General features: G+C 44.7%; 1 protein-coding gene across 5 annotated transcripts in view; it reads right to left on the bottom strand.

Moving 5' to 3' along the window:
- Positions 1–15,180, bottom strand: part of PTPRF (protein tyrosine phosphatase receptor type F) — a 374,428-nt gene that overhangs the window by 81,550 nt on the left and 277,698 nt on the right. For all 5 annotated transcript variants that reach the window (XM_059477803.1, XM_059477805.1, XM_059477806.1 and 2 more), the window contains one exon: positions 9,472–9,582. In XM_059477803.1, coding sequence (XP_059333786.1) covers positions 9,472–9,582 — 111 coding nt within the window. The remainder of the gene's footprint in view (positions 1–9,471; positions 9,583–15,180) is intronic.

Genomic DNA, 15,180 nt, shown 5'->3' with positions numbered 1-15,180 from the left:
AAGCAACAAAGGCATGCAAGCAAAGTATCAATGCCATCACCAGTCACAGCAAACAGTAAGCAGATTCCACCAGGCACACTGTGGCTGTGCCTGGAAAGGAGCCAGTCTGCAGGGCCCCCTCCCCTTTTGGGAATGGCTCTCCTCTCCCTACTGGAAAAGTCCCATCTGACGTGGCGTACTGTAGATGGATAAGAAGTGAAAAGGACCAACCTTCTCGCTGATCTGAGAGATGAAAGTTTGTTTTGTTTGATGGCAGAGTGCGATGAAGATGAGGAGGGAATAAAAAAAGACAAGGAAAAACACAGAGAGTAAAAACAGGCCAAGCTTCATCTGTCCGCACACCACTGAAACGACAAGACAAGACTACAGAGGTCAGCCATGACTTCCCACCACGCACACACCACTCCACGGCAGGGACAGGAGAGGCCACACTCACACTGCTCTGCCCAGAGCAGGGCTGGCCCCTGTGCCTCCCTGACCCACTCACCACTCCTGGCTGCAGGGCAGAGGGAACAGAACATCCCACACATCCCCACACGGAGGGTGCTTCAGGGATGGCCCTGCTCTGGGCCAGATGCTGGACACACAGACATGTTTACATGTGCAGAACACTCACACACACAGAGCAAAGGACTCCAGCCATCACACATGTGCTCCTATACACTCACTCCAGCTACAGAGATGATGGCAAAGGCACTTTAAACCATTGACCACACACTGAGAAGACCGTATACGTAAATCCGAATTTTATAAAGTATGAAAGAAATGCTCCAAGGGGTGAATCGAAAATCTTCTACCATGAAGAGCTGTTTCCCCTCTCCAAACAAAGAGCTAAATGCAGCAGAGAGGTATTAGGCAAGTGACAGACATGCACAGTCTCAGCTGGGCTCAGTTTTGAGAGCCTTATTGGTACAATGTGCTGCGAGTGAGAGATGGACAAGGAATCAGAAGGACAAAAACACCCAGAGAATTGAGCAGGTCCCAGTTTTTGTTCCTGCGGGAGAGACAGCAGAAGGTTAGTTGCATTTTCCTTATAGACAAAGGAGATCTTATTTCTCTGGCAGGAGTGACCTCACTGCAGCTACAGATCTGTGGCATACCAGCTGTAATCGAACCCTCGCTGAGAGAATACACAAATGGATTTGATAGTTAAAGACTGCTTATGAGTCACATTTTTGATGGGGGAAGGAGAAGGTGGGGGAAGGAGAGAGAATTTGCTTTCCAGCAGAAACACTGCAAATTAGAGAACAGCATGTGGCATTATACAGTGCAACAGTACAGTAAGCCATTTCCAGCAACCAGAGGACAGGATTTTAACCAACACTGACACAGTACAGGCAAGGCAACAAGCTACCAATAACAGCTACCACAGTGGCCTATGGAGTGTAATGGAGCTTGCTGGAAAACAGCAAAACACTTTTTTACATTTTTTCAATTGAACTGATACCAAGGAACTTGAACCAGCCAACTCAGAGCTTAAGTGACCTGTGAGGGCCATATCCAGCAAGGAGCGCCATCAAGACATCTTTAAAACAGTCCTAAGTTTAAAGTCCAGGTTTCCTCCATCCTGCTTGAGGAAAGGGATTTACTTCTTGCTCTACAAAACCTTAGCATAAGGCTCATTTGATCCTGTGAGACCCTGTGATGGGAGGGAACCTCTTTATTGCTGCTCCCAAGCTAGCACTTTATTTCCTAATCTAATGGAGCGTATCACATTTGCATGGCTTCAGCAGGCAATGAGGGGCTCTGCCTCCTGCTCAGCTCTTCCCAACAGGGAGGATTTGTTTCCTGCCCTTGCTCAGGAAGGACAGTGCTTCTGGCAAACCAGGTGTGCTTGTGGAAGGCTGCATTTCTGGAAAGCAGCACTAATATTGCAATAGGGCAACACAACAAGTGCTGCCAGCGTGGACCAACCCACTGCACCCACTGGGACTGTGAGACTGAAGGGCAAGAGGCTGGTGAAGGGTGTGAGACTGAGGGATGCTGCTGGAACAGCTATAGGAATACCTATCCTTGCTGCTGAAGCACCAGAGCCAACCCCTCTCCTTGGGAGGGACTGAGAGACCCTGGCCAGACCAAGGGGACTCACTGTGCTGCCACTTGGCCTGCCTGGGGACAAAGTGAGGGGTGCTGCTCCAGCTGGGGGACAGCCAGCAGCTTTGTTTTGAGGAATCTGGCAGGGATCAAACTGCATCAGTGGGCATGGACAGGAGTAGGCTCCAGCAGTGGCTTTCCACAGGTGTTGACACTTCAGATTAGAGCTGGAAAGGTGAGGAGACACGTGTGAAACACATTAATTCAAACAGATAGCTTTCTGGTTTGTCAAACACGAACAAGTTTAGGACCTGCTATTTGTCATTAATTGCTGGATTATCTCTTAATCTCATTTTATATTAGTGGTTTATAAGCAATAAAAACCAGTAGCAGGCTATTTTGGAACAGCTGTAAAGCAACAGGGCAGAAAGTTCTCTCTGCTCTTCCCTTAGTTAAGGCTTAAACAGCTGCTGCTTTATCTGAGATAAACCTGATAAATGGTAAATTGAAAGTTTCATCTCCTTACAGGTTCCATTCACATGATCCCTTATCTCCAGTTCTCTATCCATGTCACTCCTAAGGTAAAAAGCACGTTTTATCAACGGCTTTTCTGCTTTTTTACAGAACAAATGACTGAGCAGTGATGGTAAATAACATCTGCCTCCCCACCATGCAGGGACAGAGGCAGAGGATTTAAGCCTGGGGTTACCCAGAGTATTCCCTGTGCAGAACACCACAGCTCACTAGGCACGCTGCTGCGTCCTCACGAACCTGAGCTGCCTGGCAGCTAAGCTGAACATGCCAGTCTAAGTGCAAGCCAAGTCACAGCAGAGAAGCCATCAGAGGATAGCAAACTCTAGAAGGTAAAAACAGGGCTCCATTTGAGATCCAAGCTGAAACAGCAAAGAAGCAATGAGCAAGGCCGTATCAGACACATGTCTGTAGATCATGAGAGCTGTCAGACAGCTCTCATGATCTACAGGCAAAACTCCTATGCCAACTGAATTTGGCTTTTACTCTGCCACAGATGTGCTTGTCTGTGCAGCAGCAGCAATACTCCAACCACAGCAGCTTATTGCAGAAAGAATGTATTTGGATTTATGGGGGACTCTGCTTTTGAATAGTCTTGGTCATTAGCGACCTGAAACAAGGCAGGGGGCTGTGGCCAGAATATGAATGCACAGGTCTAAGAGCTTAGATCACTAGCTCAAACAAAGGAACACACTTCCAAAGTGGGAAGCTAATACTTCCCTGAAAGCATCAAGAAAGTTCATCATCCCAACTGGTATTGCAATTCTGCTGGGAACTGCCAGAATCTGTCCTGTGTGAAAACCCTCTGGCGCTATGCAAGGTATTAATATAAAGGCCAACCCCTACACTTTGGAATCCAAAAGACAGAGAGGTTAACAAAAACCCAGAAGGGAATGAACCTGTTCCTGCTTATCTCCAAAAGCACATCTTGTGTCTCAAGGATTCCACATAAATCAAATTTTATCCTTTACAGCTTTTAGTGGTATAGAGGAACAAAAGGACAGATTGTCTTTTTTACGCCAGATTACATGAGAATAAGACAACCTTCCATTATATCCGATGAACAATGCTCTCATGCCACAGTGATGAGTATATTCCATCCCAGGGAGACAGACAGGATGCTCAGGGTGCCCAACCATCCTTTCCCCATTCATAGTGCACACACATGCATGCAAGAATTCAATTATGAGCAGAAAATCTCAGAGCACCAGAGACGTATTTCTTAGTCCTTTGTGCAAGTGGATATGGAAGGGGAGGAAATGGACATTTAGTTGGCACAGATATGCAGGCCTAATTGTTCCACAGATGTCTGTGCAGGTCATATGGGGAGGACGGGGAAAGAGGTTTTCAAGTACATTTCTGTGTTGCATTATTGTACACTGAGCCACCAGTCACTCCCCTTCTATTTCCCACAAAGGTCATTTTACAAATAATAATACTTGAGCCTTGCAATGCACTTTGAACCATCAAAGGGCTTTGCAAGGAACAAAATTGTTAAGCTTATTTGGTTGAGTTCTATAAAGCACATTGGAATCTTTGATGGAATGTGCTAGCTGAAGGACAAAGGACTATTATTTATTAAACCATGATCATTAGAAGTATTACAGCATAGCAGAATGCTCACAGAAACACACTGATGGTGAACACACTTCCTTGCCAGGAGAAAATACGACAAAAATATTCATAGTAATAGTTGGGGAGGAGAAAACTTGTCAGAAGCCTCCATGTGCTTCTCTGGCTCTGAAGCTGACAGCACCAGGAGCCACAGTGCTGGTGTCACGTGTGGCACAGTCCTGGCTGTGCTGGCCCCTCACAGCCATGCACCTGCCACACCACATGGGCCATGCGTCACAGCAGCACGGGCACAGCTCCAGCCTGGAGAAGCACCTGGGGCAGAGGAAATGGAATTAAAAGTAGTGAAATTCCATAAACAGGATGTTTATGGCACTGCTGAAGCCTTCCCTCAGCAGTGTCACTGGTCTCTGCTCACTGCAGCATGGTCAGGACTATGCAGGGCCTCAGGGACATGGTGGCCCTTCAGAGCCGTGGCCTCCTCGGCCATGTGGCAGCTGCTGAGGGCTCTGCTCTGCAGTTCTACCACAGCCTGCCTTTACTTCTTCGGATGGACCAGGGCACACATCTGTGCAGAGCAGCAGGCAGGGTCACCCAGTCTGACTCAACTGCTGCTTTGTGTTTCCTGTCATCCAGACATCTCCCTCAGTCTCTCCAGTCTCTGCTTGCCTGTGATCCCTGCCAGGCCCTCAAGCACTGGCAGTGCCCCTCTCCGGTCAAGTACTGTCACTCCCATCAACCCTGAGGAGAGGCAGGCTTAGCAGAGCACACTGCCAGAAGTGTGCATGCAGCTGGGCTGTAAACAAACGTATTCCCTTGTTCTTTAGCCATTTTTCAGACATCTCCAGTTTTGGCTGCTGACTGTTCAACCACTGTCCTCAGCTCTTACTCTTCTCCTGGCAATAGCCTTGAGCTTTGACTGCTGTTGCTATTTTAGCTGCTTTAATATTACATAATCAGAAAATGTTCTTTTTAAAGGCGTCAAGTCTTCTTGCTCCAGGCCCGTGTCAGTCATTCAGAATTATTATTATTTACACAAGGTCCCTGCTGCAGTAAGTATCATACAGCCACAAGTAGCCATTTCAGTGAGCTCCCTCCCTGTCTGAGCCTAAGATACTGCCAAGTTCTTAAGGGTAAAACCATGCAGAGGCAGAGAATTGCTGCTAGGGACAGAGTAGCAATCCAAATTCCATTTTGGGTGATGGCTCCTTGGTGAAATTTGGCAAATAAAATTTCAGACTCCAAGCAGGGTCCCTACTGCCAAATGAAATACTAGCCTGGCCTTTCTAAAAGCAGATCAAGAAAGCACAGTTTTTTGCAGTAATACCATTTCTATTTACTGCAGTATGATTTACTAGTTTGCAATTTGGGGACAAAGCAGATAATTCAGTTTTAAATGACCTTTTTTTTTTTTTAATGTAGCTGTGCAGCTCCTTCTCTACAGTATGTGTAGCACTTTGGGCTAGAGAACTCACTGCACTTGCCCCATTGGGATGTGCCTTGAAGGCCTGAAAAGCAGCACTTAAAAAGAGAAAACTGGGCAGCAGATTTTTCATTTGATGGCAAGTATCCAGCCAGGGCTCCTGTAAGTACTATTCTCATAGCACTGGCATTGCTCACTGCTGTAAGCAGCACTGGGGAACACTTGTAGTGAACTCCACAGTGTATCCTTACATACACTCTTCCTACTCATCTGCTTCATATGTAGACAGGAAAGGGTAGAAAACCCCTTTATACAGGGAAAGAGGAAAATAACAGTGCATCTGTTGTGGGGTGCACCACACGGGCCACCACCTTCACAGGCATTTCGTAGGACAAGACTTGTGGCTGAAAATTCTTCTCTTGGTGCAGATGTCCCTGAAGTTATAGGCAAATGAAAAGTGAAATGTGTTCCTAAAAACTCAATAGTATAGGTGAATCAGTGCAATTACACTATACTCCCAGAGAGCATGACAAAATGATACCACTTTTTTTCCCCATACTACGTCCAATCTGCCTTCTACTCTTAAATCAATTTCTTAAATGTCTTGAATCAACATCTTGGATCTTTTGCTGCTAAATTAAACAGCAAACTCTCTGGATTAGAGGAATCACATCTTCCATATTTCTATTCCCTTCCCTTCTCCCTGCAGCACCATCAAGTCCCAAATCTAATCATTGTTACAATATACTCTGGTAGATGTAACCATGGACCACAAAAGGAGGATTGTTTCTTCATGGTGGCAACGATAACATCCAGACCAGCACTGGCAAATGTGCTTGTGGTTAAGGGCCAGGGTATGAATATGCCACTGTGCTCCCTTCAAAGTCCTTGCTATGGTCCAGATAGCCACCTTGCCCTGGCATCCTCCCTGTTCTTGCTCCTCTGATGGTCTGGATGCTTTGGGCCACCCTCCAGCAGTGGGAGGCAGTCAGCTCCCAGTGCTGATTCCAGCCCCTTCCCAGCTCAGCAGCAGCAGCCAGATAGACCCATCAGTCCAGAAGCAGAAGGCTTATGAGGATTGCTTTCCAGCACACTTAGTAAGATGAAAATAATAGCTCCAAGGAAAATGCATCCATTTTCCTTTACAAATCCCTGGTGTGGAAATGTTTTAACTTTTAATGAAGTCCATCTGTGCAGAAGTGCTGGCTCTAAAGGATTTACAGAGACAAGACACTGGTGTAGCCGGCTACTTCCTCCTCCTGTTTTTCCATTGATATAGAAAGCCCTGAGCAGTGCCCAGATACTCCTTCTCAGCACCCAGTCTCTTCCTTTGTTAGCATGAAAAGTATAAAGATGCTAATGAGCCTGTGCTTTCTAACACAGCCCACTCACAAAGGATTACCTGGGAGGCTAGGAAAGGGGAGAATATGATCAAAAACATAAATCCCCAGAGTTAAGAGACAAACAAACATTTGAACTATTAGAAAAGCAATAGGCTGTAAATGAGAGCAGGCAAAAGCAGTCCCAAGAACTACACAGACTGGAAATTAGTGCTGCTGCTCAGCACTCAGCCATGCTTCCCAGGGAAGTGGATGACTGCTCGGGTATTTACTACAATGAGGTCAATCATTATAAAACCACCAAGCAGTGGCAGTGCAGTCCACAGACTTAATTTTCACTGTAATTTAGCATTAATTAATGTCCCCTCTCGTAAACATGCAGGAACTTTCTAAAGATCCTACTACAAGTCACTGATGTGTCCAATGACATAACTGTAGGACTATTGCAAAAATAAAAAATCAGGGATTTCTATCCTGCAACCCAGACCTGAGAAAGTAAGATATTTCTATTTTTTTCCTTGCATTAAAGAAATAATATACTGTTCTTGGTTTGGGTAACTTTTTGAAGTATTTAGCTAATGTAGTAACAGTAAGACCTATTTTTTTGTAGAACATTTGCTATCAGAAACTGTAAACAAAAATACCATCTAGGACCTAGTATGCACAGGAAACATCATCTGATAATGTCATCATAATTTATGGGGTGTCATGTCTTAAATATACAGAAACACTTCATCAGGATCATGTAAGTTGGAGATTCACATTGTAAAGATTATGTGCAAGAAAAAGGCTTGTTCCAAACACTTATGTGTAAAAAAGTGACAGTTAACAGCAAAACATATGTCAAAGAACATGCTTTTGTTGGTGAACATGAGGATGCTGTCACATGTGCAGAGCACCCAGAGCCCATGCTTAGCCCCAACAAGACAGATGAACCTTGCTGAGCTCAAGCCAAGTGTAAAATCCAGTAAACTCCTCAGTCCTCCGGGATTCATTTGCTAAACAAAGAGCGTTCATTAGTAAGAAACTGTAAAGTTGTTAAGAAGAGGCTTTTCTACCTCTTGAAGCTTTTGTGCCTTTTTCAGCCACATGTCTATAGAAAATAGAACACTGACAGTCTGAGCATGTCACAGGAAGCAAAAGCATCCCAAATACTGCAGCGAAGCAAAAGCATCCCAAATACTGCAGCGATACAGCTGGATATCCACACAAACCTACGCAAGAACAGCCAGCCTGGTAACTAGAATCCTTGCTCTCAGAGAGCAAAGGGTCAATCTGAGATGAGTTTTAGTACAGCTTGCCTGGAAAATGAAATTGCAAGAATACAGGGAATTTAAAATCATCCATGAATACATTGTGAGAGTGAAATGAGTGATTCCACCACACAGATATAGCTTCATCTTCTGAATATGCTTAATTGGATACTTCAGTCTTCCAAAGACTCTTACAATCCAAATTAGGCTGCAAAATAAAAAAGCAGTCCCCCATAATAAGAAACAAAACAATGCCAGAAGCCACCCCTAGAAGCAAACACACAGCATGAGAAGACTTTATCATTCTCTTGTCCTCTTTACATACTAACCTATGCATATACAGCCTTAAGATTTTCTCTCTTTAAATCAGAGGAAGGAAGAAATGAATATGAGATTTTATTATTAGTCTGTTGATTTACTATGTGGAAATAAAATCTGGTTATAACTTCCTAATAAGCACCAGCACAAGAACGTTCCTTCTTTTCTTGGGAAAACCCATAACTACATTTCCCAGGGGCTCCTGACCAATGACTCTGCTTCTACAGAGTTTGATATGAAGCAGCTTTTTTTTATTCTTGCTGAAATTAACAGAAAGTGTACAGGGAATTTAGCACTTGCTTCTCTCCAAGCTAATTCAAACACCTTCAATGTAGAGCAACAAAACTGCCAGGAGACTATCCTAATATAAAACCTAGTTATTTTGGTATGTTGAAAACAGTTTTAAATTGGCAACATAGCATAACCATTAGAAAAATTGACTTACATGAATTGTGGCTAATTTCCAGCAGGTTCCCAGTGTGAGCCATTAATACCCTGAGGCTCAATCATTGATGCATATAAGATGGATTAGGACAATTCCAAAAACCTGTTCAGTTTTTAAAGGTACACATTCCAAAGCAGAGGCCTAAATATTGGCTCAGTATAACTGAGCACCTCTGGCTGGTCAGAGCATGACCAGTTTTACACTACTCCACCAAAGGTTAAATTATACTGAAACAATTAAGCCATGCCTTGATCCCAATCAAGATAACTATGACACAGAAGTTAAGGAGCTCAAGAGAGAAAGGAATTCCCATTCTGCTCATGTTTCAGTATTTTACATAACACCATATAAACAGCAAAAATAGATTTGCTTTGTGAGTCAAACACAACGTAGAGCAAAGATATCATTGAACTTGGTGGCTTTTGAACAAAAGACCCCATCACCCAATCCACAGTGTAATCAGGGCAGAAGGCAGGGAACGTTCTCCTGTCACTGAAAACCATGGAGATTTTGGGAAGGAGGAGAATGATCTCCTTGGGTGGAAGCTGCTCTTACCTCGAACATAAAGGTTGGCTGGGGCAGAGTAGCGGGTTCCTGCACTGTTGGTTGCAACACATTCGTATTTGCCTTGGTCTGACTCCTCACTGTTCTCTATTTGCAGAGCTCCTGTACACAAACAAGATGAAACAGACAATTCAGGTTATGGCAAATCTGGTAATCAGACTAACAGCCTCTGAAAAGGAAGGCCATGCCCCACACTTTTAAGGTATCCTCCTGGATAGATATTTCATGATGTTCCCTGGACCCATAAGATACCAGCATGCAGCCAAAGGTACCCAGTCTGCTGTTAGAAACTTGTGAAATTGATTATTGTTATTTTTCTAATGTGCAGGGAACAAATTATTGATTTATTTCTAACCATCCCAACCACTTCTATTTTTTTGCTTCAATGAAGGAAGAAAACATACACTTACACACATATTAATTACAGCTTCATACGGGACTCCTGCCTAATAAAAGGACCTTTAATAAGTCTTTAATCAAAACAGGCAAGCACAAAGCACATTTAACTGTAGCTGTTTCTTATCTGATCCACACAAAGCCTAGCAAACACTCAACAAATTACAACTTTCCTGCAGAAATTGGCAGAGTCCCATCCCTCCCACCTCAGCACTCTTCCTTGGTGATGTCTCAAAAAGACAGCTCTTTTTGAGAAAACACTTTGCCTTTTGTCAACTTTTTTCCAGGTTAGTGCTCTCCGTATTTGTTCAGATTTCATCATATACAATATAACATTATTAGAAAGTTAGTCTGAGACATGAAAGACACCCACCAACACAGCACACCCTCAATGCTGCACGGTGCTCATGTGAAGGTCACCCTCCCTTTGTCCCAGCTGTGCCTGCTCCCCCAGCTTTGGGTCAGGAATAGCTGTTTATCCCAGGCTGCACATTCTCTGGGATATGATCTGATCCCATCCCCAAAGTGCCAAATGCATGAGGGGCTCATGTAAATAATGGCAGTAATTGTCAGGGCACACAGTAGCAATTTACTTGGGGAAGGCCAGTGATGTGGAAGTGAGCCATGGTCTAAGCTGGTTTCCTCTCAACCTACTCAGCACATTCCACTGGTGTCCAGCAGCACTCAGCCTGGCAGCCTGGCCTTTCATCCAAATTCATGCCCAGCACAGATGACTGCACAACTGGTCACATCTAAACTCCCTTAACTGGGCTCCATATGCAGACTAAAATATGGAGATGCAGAGAAAAAAAAAAAGCAGGATGCATATGACGGCAACCTGGCACTGCAGGAGTGCATGGCCTCTGGCCAGACACTGAAGTGGCTGCTTTCCTCCCCAGGCATTGTGGGAATAATTTTTTAAGTGCCTCCAAGTGCTCAGATTCTGCTGGTTAGTATTGCCTGCAAGAAGGGAACTCTGCTCACAAACCATATACCAAACTAAAAAATGTTAACCCCTTTGCTTGTAATGATCTGAACTCATTTCTGCCTGCCACAGTTGAAAATGACCACTGAGAGCTGCACTGAGAATAGCTGGTGAAATTGCCTTCTCCCTTCTTGCTGGTTCAAGCTGCAGAGGTCAAACTCAGTTTTTCTTATCATCAGAACTGAAGAAAAACTAATGTGAATCAACCACTGCCACCTACATTATTTAGAAGGATAAATTGAGACTGTAGCATAAGCCTATATGTCATGGGGAAAAATGAACTTCCCTGGGTTCTGCCATATAATAAAAATGATGTACAGAGCCCTCCCTATTGCTGCATTAGTGCTGGAAATGAGGCTAGACAGAAAAAGCTCGTTTGCAAAAAGTATTTCCACCTACTAACAAAAGGACCTGCCGGCTCGCCTGGCCACAGCCCTCTCTGGACACTTGCAGGCTGAAACCTACAGAACTCTGCTGCTTGATTCAAGGAAAAACAGTGAATTTCTACATCCTGTCTGGGAAAAACATCTTCAAGCAGACAGCAGCCTGATAGGCAGTGGAGCAGGACAAACTTTCCCAGCATTGACAAGATACAGAGAATCAGAGAATCTAGAAATGGAAAAGACCTATTAGGTTACCTCGTGCATCCCTGGGGGCCAGGGCAGCATAGTTCCCTGTTGTAAATGTACTTGTCTTGTGTCCAATTCCATTTTAAATGTGCCAAGTGATAGGTCTTTCACCACTTCCTAAAGGAATTGATGCCACTGCCTGGTTATGCTCTCTGTGAGGAAGATTTTCTCAGAACTCACCATATATTACCCCCCTTTGTAATTTCTGCTCATCATTCCTTGGGCATGCATGTGCTGCAGAGCTCATTCCAAGTGCTTCCATCAAGCTTGTCTGGGAAAAGCTGTCTGTTGCAAAATACACCCAAGCTTAATAAAAAACCCAACTGGCTGGGCTGGAAGCAGAGCCAGCTTCAAGTGATAGTAGCGTCTGCCTAGGAAAAAAGTAAGATCCCTAGATAATTCTGCCATAAACATATGACCCTTTTAGCCATTTAATACGTATCACTGGTATTTTTTTACCCTTTATACTCGTGATGACCATGTCTCTTAAATGTCAATCAAACTGTTTTTCATCTTTAGGGACCTCAATAGTGGAAAGAAAAAAGAGTATGAAGAAAATGAGAGGAGTTTCAAAAGAAATGCTGTTATTGCCTGTCAACACGGACCAATTTCTAAAATCATACTATAAACATGCAACGTGTCTGCAACTGCCTACAAACTGCTCAGGGACATTGGGCAAGGGATTCTGGGTTTGTCTGGGTTGGCACAACTATTCAAATTACAGTGTGTCAGGAGGAAGACAAGAACCCAGAGCAGAAGGAAGTTAACACAAACCTTTCATATGAAACAGAAAGAATATAGGTCCTGTAATAAATCATCATTAGACAAACATACAGATCCTGCAGCATAATTGACAGCTAGCAGAAACTGGAAGGATCATGGTAAACTGATTGCAGTCAGCAGGGCTGTAGGGGTTTTCTTGAAGGACAACCTATAACTAAATGATGGATCCAGGAAAGTGTAGGGTGTCTCAGAGTACAAAGATTTATGAATAAAGTTAAAAAGCTCAGACATTTCTGGAATCAGAAAGCTGGAGACAGACATGCATCTGAGACTTGGGAAAAAACTTCCTAAAAATGCTCTCAGCCCTAGTTCAGTGATCTCAGAGAAAGACAGACATCATCTCTTGGGCTGGGTTCATGTCTAGGCTGGACAGGACACATAGAGTATAGGAAAGTTAAGAGCTGAGCTCTGAGTAGCATGTTTCCCTGAAATTCATGGAAGATGCATCCAAAGACGCTCAAAAGCACAGTGAATTCTTTGCCTTGACAAGTGCAAAGGATCTGATTTCTATTCCTAGCCCTGTCAACATCTCATAATCTTCTGCGCCTCTGCAAACCAGGGCTAGAAAGGCTGATTTACTTTTATTCATTACTTTGGGATTTATGTTGCATAAGCTGCTGAGTGAGGTCTCGTTCACACAGGATGTTACTGCAGACTTCTCACATGGACTCCCCCAGTGCTCCTGTGCCAGGTGCCTTGTTCCCACTCGGGTGGCTGAGTCCTGACGTGCAATCAGACAGCAGGGCTTTGGCAGATGCATGAGGACCATCTACCAGGACATGGATACAAGCACACAGAGGAGCAGGGAACAGCTTGTTTGGCAGCTTGGGGGGCTCTGCAGCAGCACATGCACATCAGAGTGAAACCTGTCCCTGCTTAGCACCACTTGACCCCCCACTGCTCCTCAGCAGCAGGGCTCCAGAGGAAGAGGGGAACAATTCCTCACCACACTGCCATGTCACGCCAGCCTTGCTTGTGCCTCAGACCTGCTCCTGATAACACATCTCAGTTTATCAGAGAGCTGACAGCTCCTGAGAAAAACCCCTGGCAGCTCTCCCGTGCTAGGGAGAATGGTGACAAGGCAGAGTTTTCTAGGGCTGAGGGCAGGAGTCAGCCCTGCTGACTGACAAGCATTCCTTACTTTATATTCCTTATTCCTCCTTACTCTGTGCTGGTATCTTCTTGGATGCCTCTCCCTTTCCTCTCCTAGCTTTGCTTTTGCTCTTTAACTTGGGCACAGACAACAGTCCTGTTAGCAGCTTTCCAAGATACTTATCTATTCAAATATACTTGTGCTCAGGCAGAATCATTAGTTGCAGTGACAGTGGTTAAAAGAAGCATTTAAAAAGTGCCCTGCACAGAGCAAGCGTGGGGAAGGCAGATCCTGATAAGGGACAATTTTTGGCAGTGCTGGGTACTGTTGTGCCATGGAGAGCTTGTCACTCTCTTCTCCAGGTGACAACGCAAACGTAAAAGGCTCTGAGCTGCCATACAAATTGATCTCTCTGAAATCCTGCTCTGTAGCTCATTGGGAGCTTGTGCTCTCTTCTTCCAGAGAGCACCACACGGAGCCAAACACCACAGCTCCTGGGGCAATGCTTTTCCTTATCAATTCAGCTTGGAGCTCCATCCCCAGCAGTGGGAACAGCTCTTTTTCTCTACCAAGGCATTCACAGCCTCAGTCCTCTGGGCTCACAAACGGGGCTGACTTTTTGCCCTGGTTATAAAATCAGATGTGGAATTAAATGCTCCTCTAAGCACCCAAGAGTCAGAGAAACCAGGCTGCAGACACAGCACTCATCTAAGGAAAGGACTTGTAATGCAGATGCAATGAACCCAGCTACCTGACCAGGGCCCTTCCTCTCAGCAAAGGGGCAAATTTAACCCACCTGCACACTAGAGCACATGGCTATCCTAAACCCCTCCCTTTTCTCTACCCCAGCTTCCCATCAGCTTCTTTCACAAAAATACTGACTTCTCCTCCAGCAGTATTCTTAGCACCCTCTTCAGCCAGGTTCCCTCTTCAACAAGTGCTCAGGTGCGGGTCTCAATCCCTTTTGCTAAAAATTTCCTCCTAGGGAAGGAGAATTTCTTTAATAAAGTCCAGACAGCTGTGCAGTAGCAATCCCAGACCAAATAAGGACTCATAAATGTGAATATGGTGGACAAAGAAACAATGTAAATCCCTGACAATGGGTGAGTTGGACTCTGACATCCTGGCTGCTGCCCGAGATAACAAACACTTGCTGTGGGAGCTGTGAAAAAACACCAAACCATGTGAGAGTCACTAAAAATGAAAATAAGCATTTCCCACATTCACTATTTTTGGTAATTTATAACAGCAGCATCTCCCAGCTGTTCTAGAGGATTGTACCTAGCCTCCACAAGCTACTGGCACTGCCAAATATGCAAAACAAGGTAACTACAAATGTATTTTCATTGTTAGTGTTCATTATGGTTATTATGCCTGTGAGGATGGGGATTGGCATACAAGGGGCTTGTTCTGGATGGCAGCACTGCTGAGAAATCACTCTTCTGAGCACCAGAGGCAGCTGCTGATAGTACCTGACTGCTGCCAGGAGCTGGACTCAGGCAGAGCGGGAGGAAAGAAGACCCAACACTCTCAGCAGTGTGAGGCCTCCTCTTAGACAGGAGATTTTCAGGATGCTCTGATCCCTCACTAGCAGGTACAGGGAATCTCGGGGGACTCTGCCTCAGAAGCAAAACTACAGCACTGTCAAAAGCACAGTAACACCTCTGTGTGCTTCTAAAGGGACATGAGTCAATCTGAATGTGACAGTAAGAAAAACAGCATTACAGGCATTTCCAGGCACTACCCCACCCAGCCTCCCCCTGACACTTCTCCTGCAAGCAGATCTCATTTTAAAATTGTTTTTCTTTTGCTTT

The sequence above is a fragment of the Ammospiza nelsoni genome, chromosome 9 (genome assembly GCF_027579445.1).
Source record: "Ammospiza nelsoni isolate bAmmNel1 chromosome 9, bAmmNel1.pri, whole genome shotgun sequence".
NCBI lineage: Eukaryota > Metazoa > Chordata > Aves > Passeriformes > Passerellidae > Ammospiza > Ammospiza nelsoni.
This window is presented reverse-complemented; position numbering and strand designations above follow the sequence as displayed.